General features: G+C 41.5%; 1 protein-coding gene across 1 annotated transcript; it reads left to right on the forward strand.

Moving 5' to 3' along the window:
- Window positions 1-1,864: 1,864 nt before the first annotated feature.
- On the forward strand, window positions 1,865-3,221 carry LOC309567394 (putative nuclease HARBI1; the record flags this gene model as incomplete). The annotated part of the gene is made up of 2 exons (XM_082272796.1): window positions 1,865-2,302; window positions 2,430-3,221. 2 exons carry the CDS (start codon window positions 1,865-1,867, stop codon window positions 3,219-3,221), a joined length of 1,230 nt encoding a protein of 409 aa, XP_082128922.1.
- Window positions 3,222-6,577: the final 3,356 nt, after the last annotated feature.

Here is a 6,577-nt window from a genome sequence, read left to right on the forward strand (position 1 = left end):
TCATCTTTTGCACACAGCACAATACGTTTCAGCAAGCGCTGTAGATAGTCTTACCTCTGAGGCTATTTTTTGACATTTTCTCAAATGTGTTGTATTTTCTAAAGATGACCTGTCTACCTTGTATTTTTCCTCTTATTGATGGTTTTATGCTTTGTTCAAACATTTTTATTGAAAAACAGAAATAGATACAACGCAACATGTACAATCAAAGTAGGAGAGGTTACATTCGTACAATTGGTAACAAAGGTAAACCGGTGATAGTAACAAAGAAAACAAGGTTAACAAACAGGTTCAAGAACCATGTGGGTGGTGACCCAGAATGGAGACCCATCCAGCACAGCCAACACCCGAGCACCCCTAAAAGGGAACTTGCTGTGCCCGGGTGCGACTGCTCCTTCAGTGGGCCATGTAGCACGCATGAAAGTAATGTCATCGGAAGTCACAATACACGGCCTAGAGCACTGAAGGAAACATGGTAAGGTCAGGAGACCTTGGCAGTAGGTCAGAAAGGATGCAAACTGTAGCAGAAAGGTGAAATAATTTGTGTAAGGAATGTGAAGAGAAGTAACCACTGTAGGGGGATTAAAAGACAAAGCATTGTACATATGGTGGGATATTGTTGTAAGAAAGAGGGGTAAGAACAGGGAGGAAGGGGGGAGGCGGGGGGACGAAACGGGGGGGGGGAAGGAAGGAAGGAATGGGGGAGAAAGTAGGAAGGTGAAGGGGGAAAAAAGGGGGGGGGGAGGGGGTCGCAGGGGGGAGCAGGATAACTACTGGTAGATATAAGATTGATGGTTTTTTGATGATGTAATAAATTTATATATATTTTATACTTGTATCTCTACAGTGTATGTCTAATTCTATGGTACCACTAACGTCCATCATGCCTCCAAATTTTCTCTATATATAAATTAGGTCGCAGGTACCCACATACTAAAATAACTTTGACACCTTGCAATCTATTAATTTATTAGGGTGGATAATACACCTCATGGCATTAAATCGCTTATTCCCTTTGAATAAAATCTTGGTATTATTTTTTATGAGTTTTTGGCTTTAGTCCATCAGTAACTATGTCCTGAAAGGCTATACCTTTTCAGTCCCCTACATAGATCAGGTGATTAGACAATCTTTGCCTTTTTTTCACCTTATCGCCCTCTCCCCTTTTCCCCTTCCCCTCCTTTTTTCTCTCTTTTTTCAACATGGACCTTGATGGTAGTGCCTGGACAGGATTTATGTCCCAGATTGAGACAGGATGTAAAACTAGTGGTTTAAACAATGATGATTTAGCGCTCTACTTAAGTAAAATGAAAACGCTGTTAAAAAGAAAAATCACACTTATACTAGCACAATGAGTTCTTCCAACATAACATCAAAGAAGGCATTAACCCACAGCGTTTACACCTTCGTACCTTTCCTGCTATCAGAATCCTTCAAAGAGTTTTAAGAAATTCTGGAAAGATGTACTTCCAAACTGCAGTCAAGAATTTATATTATTAGTTGGTCACTACACCACTGACTTGATAACACTGGATGCAGAGATTGACGCATTTTATACTAATGCCCTGTACACACGATCCGAAAATCGGGCGACGTTCCATCCGGTTTTTTTTTCGTATTCTAGCAGCTCTCAATAATATTCGCTAACGGGAGAGGTTACTCACGATACGAATTTTCTCGGACGATAATTCTTAGCTTCCGGTATGCGTAACCACGCTGTAGCGTGTGAGAGGAAATGATGTAATGTGCGTGTGACCCCTCTAACCACGCCTTGAGTGCCTTCGTGACGAGCTGTTCAGATTGTTCGTGTGTTGCCGCGTTATTTCACTCGTTTCCTCGCACGTTCTGTCTGATACCTGCAAAGATGGAGGATACCAGCCTTCCAGTTGCTATGCTCGGCGTTCTGGCTATCCAGAACGTTCTCAAGCAAAAACAACAGAGAAGACGAAGATCGTGGAGTAAGGAATGGCTCCTCAACCGTTCTAAGTACTCACACATGCAGCTCATCCGTGAGATTCAGGAGAACAATCCGGATGATTTCCGCAATTATTTAAGAATGGATGATGACTGCTTCCAGCATCTCCTGTCATCTGTCACTGCCTGGATACAGAAGCAGGACACAAACATGCGTGAGTCAATCAGTGCAGAACAAAGGCTGATAGCCACCCTGCGGTATCTGGCAACAGGAAGAAGCTTGCAGGACTTGAAATTCACAACTGGAATATCCCCGCAGGCCCTTGGAAAGATCATTCCTGAGACCTGCAAGGCGCTGATTACTGCTCTACAGAAGGAATACATAAAGGTAATTTTTCTAATTACTCTCAGATATTACAAATACCAACTGCAATTTTCTAAAATAATAGTTAACCGTTTTCTGTCGGCAGCGCACAGATTTATATTTTTTATTTTTTTTTTATTTGTTTTTACAGTTCCCCGAGAACACAGAGGAATGGTTGGAGGTGGCCAAAAACTTTAATGAAATGTGGAACTTCCCAAACTGTGGAGGTGCGATAGATGGGAAGCATGTACGCATTACCCCACCTGCCAACTCCGGATCTTATTACTATAATTACAAGGGATTCTTTAGTATTATCATGATGGCAGTTGTGAACGCTAACTACGAATTCCTATTCTTAGATATAGGTACAAATGGGCGCCACTCAGATGCCAGTGTTATTGAGCAAACAGAGTTCTATAAGCGCCTCCAGAACGAGACACTGAATTTACCAACAAATGCTCAGAATGTGGAAGGTCTCAATTTCGTTTTCATAGCGGACGATGCGTTTGCATTAGGAGAACATCTGGTGAAACCTTTCCCCATGCGTGGCTTGACCACAGAGCAGAGGATCTACAACTATAGGATGTCACGTGAACGCAGGGTTGTAGAAAATGCGTTTGGAATACTGGCCAACAGATTCCGCATTTTTCAAACTGCCATTAACTTGGCAATGTATAAAGTGGATACTGTTGTTTTGGCATGTTGTGTCCTTCATAACTACCTCCGCCGCCATGTACAGGGGTATGTTGCATCAGCACCAGATCGGGAAGGTGATAGATCTGGAATATCCAACCGCGAGGAAGGGCAGGAGTGCCTTGCTGGACTAACTTCTGTGGACCGAGTGCCTTCCAGGCTACCAACCCAAAGTGCTCGGCAAAGCAGGCTGGATTACCTGGCATATTTCAATGGAATCGGTGCAGTGAGCTGGCAGAATGACATGTAGAATGCTATACTGTATGTGTCAGAAAACATCTTTGCTATATGGTCCATTTAAGTTTGTACAGCTGTTATGTTATCATATGTGATCTTGTACTTGCCTGTTTTGAATCAATTTCTTGCATGTTGAAAAATAAAAGGGTGAAAGAAACTGCTCAAGTGTCTTTTCCATAGCGGGTACTTATGAGAAGTGACATTCACATATACCACATTTCAATGACAAAGGTGTTTTATTGAAGTGAGGAATCATTGCATTTTTGAACCACTTTTATTCAAACACTTTTCTCAAAAAATAAAGGTTACATACATTATGTTCTTGCTCTGATTCTTTTCACAAAACAAAGAATTTAAATAACATTATTCAAAAAAGTCAACATTGCACTATTTAGGTGTGGCTGTACATAGCATACTGCACTGTCAGGAGGTACACGATTAATGTCATATGCTTCGATTCATAGAATTGTGTTACAGCCATCTAGTTTAGTTTGATCAAACATTATCATTAATATACAGGACATGATATGTTCCCAAATGTAAATAACACACTTGTGCATTGGGAGTGTAGGCCACAGACGGTGCAATTGTGTCTATCCTACAAAATGAAAAATAGTATGAATGCACAATCCTCACAGACTGTTGCATCGTTGTGTTCTACTGGAGGGAGGAGCGGGAATGCCATTCCTGCCACCGGGAGAACAAACAGGTATTATTGATAGAAGCTCTCTCTGCTGGCAATAGTTTAAATGAAAAAAACTGACAGGCTGGTTGTACCCAAGCTCATCAATTGACCAACTTGCGTGCAATCAGACTACCCATAAATGATTTTAAGATTGTTTGGTCTCTGCTGAATAGAGATAAAATGTAAACACACAATGTCCAGCTAAATGTAGACTTGAAAAAAGTCTGTCAAGGTAGGCAAATGGTGCTCATGCAAGTCCCCGTTCACACTGGGGCGACCTGTGAGGTGACCTGGTCGCCTCACATGTCGCCTTCCATAGAGAAGCTGCGGACCCGTTCTAATAGGAGCGACACAAGTCACTCCGTCAGGGTCCGGAACTTCTTTGGGGAGACCCGGAGCTACCGGCATAGACTTCAATGATATGAAGTCTGTGCCGGCCGCCCCGAGGTTCGTGGCGCTCGCACCGCGGAGGTCGCCTGGGGAAGTCGGATCGCCCCAGTGTGAACGGGGTCTCATTACAGTTGCACCCGCAAACCTTCCACCGACCTACCCAAAAAAAAAATATAACAAAAAGAACATAATTTCTGATGAAAAGCCAATCTCCATTGTTCGATATTTATATGTGCACAACATATGAATCAACCACATATGGAGGGCAGTATTGCAAGGAGACCTTGTGCCTCTTCAACATTATTATTTGAAATAACAACATTATAACCTTAATGTTTTTGCACAACTTAAAACATGAATTTAAAACTATATCATGTAAACTTTTAACTCCCCCCACCCCCCTTCAAGCTCCTATGTCGGCTGCCTTGTATGCCTACAATTTTGCAAAAATATCAATCATATTTTGCAGTAAACACAATATAGAATTAGTTGCTTCCTGAATCTTGTGAACTTGAGTGCACCAGTGAAGCAAATCAGCAGACAGACGGGCAATAGTTGTTTGATTCAAACTGTGCTCTGTGTAGGAAGTAATACTAATTAATGGCCATAATATGCTTGATAGAACATAACAAACAGAAACAAGACATGATCATGTGACTTACGGGAGGATGATGCAGGCTCTGCAATGTCCACATGTGTTGGCTTCATGACATCTGTACCCACAATCTCCAAAGTGTCTTCATACAGGTTATCCATTTTGCTGTCATAACTGGTCCTTTCTTGAACCTCCATATGCTCTTCTGGTGTAGCATCTGCATTTCCAAATATAAGTTAATATGACAATATTACAATATCATCCATGTGAATACATTGTGGTTGTATAGGTACAGTTTAATGAAAAAATAATTAAAATACCAACCTTTAACACAAGACTCTGGCGTGCTTGGATCTACCATCGTTATGCCACTGTCCACATCGGTGTGGTCACCTGTTGATTTTGCATAGCTGGAATCACCCACATGTAGTCTTCTTTTGTGTTTTTTCTCTTTAAGAAATAAAACAGAGGTTTAGCATTTTTCTAATGTGAATAAAAATATGTGGATATATGCTAGGGTACCTACTTTTAGTTTTGCAAATATTAACTTCTGTCTGCTTGTCATCATTTTCACATGTCTGGTTAGGATTGCTTCTTTTTTGCCTCTCCCTCTGTTTGGCTTTATCTTTATTTCCTGTAAGAATAAAAAAAAAAAAACAATTTAGAGGTCATACATGTATAGACACAATACAACATTTGCTGCAATCCAGTTTTTTAACATTAGATCCTACTAAAATGTATACTCACGTTTTTGGATAGTGAGATGGATTTGATCCAAATGATCATGTTCACGTAGTTTTAAATCGGACCATCTCTTCCTAACTTGATCCTTTGATCTCTCTACTCCATGCTTCTTTCTAAGGTATTCCAAAACTTTGTCCAAAATGGCATCTTTCCTGCTGTTGGGCCTCTCATAAAATTGAAGCTTACAGTCATAATCATGCTTCTCCAGCAGATACACAAGATCGATCATCTCATCTCTGGACATAGCTGTTGCCTTTATCTTCCTCCCATATGTCCCTTTGCCCTTTGGTCTGGGCCCTTCTTCGTTCTCCTCTGCCATTTCGTGCACCTGCTGCCTTCCTACAGTGTCGCAGACAGATACTACGCACACAGAAATCGCTGCGTGAGTCAAAAAAGGGGGAGGAGCAACGTGTGCATGCTCACTACAGTACGCGGCAGACCCGAACGATCTGACAAACAGCAATCATCTACCCTGATTGATCTGCTACATAATCGATCTGAACCTCGAACGAAGTAAGTGAACCTTTTTCATATGCTAATATTTCACATTGTATGTTGCCACACTGGCGTTGCTACTGCAGCTAGTAGACCTCAACGTCCGAAGTAACGGAATTTTTCATATGCTAATCTTTCACATTGTATGTTGCCACACTGGCGTTGCTACTGCAGCTAGTAGACCTCAACGTCCGAAGTAACGGAATTTTTCATATGCAAATCTTTCATATTGTATGTTGCCACACTGGCGTTGCTACTGCAGCTAGTAGGCCTCAACGTCCGAAGAAACGGAATTTTTCATATGCTAATATTTCATATTGTATGTTGCCGCTACTGCAGCTAGTAGGCCTTAACGTCCGAAGTAACGGAATTTTTCATATGCTAATCTTTCACATTGTATGTTGCCACACTGGCGTTGCTACTGCAGCTAGTAGACCTCAACGTCCGAAGTAACAGAATT

The sequence above is a fragment of the Pelophylax lessonae genome (assembly GCF_965119305.1).
Source record: "Pelophylax lessonae genome assembly, chromosome: 11".
Lineage (NCBI taxonomy): Eukaryota > Metazoa > Chordata > Amphibia > Anura > Ranidae > Pelophylax > Pelophylax lessonae.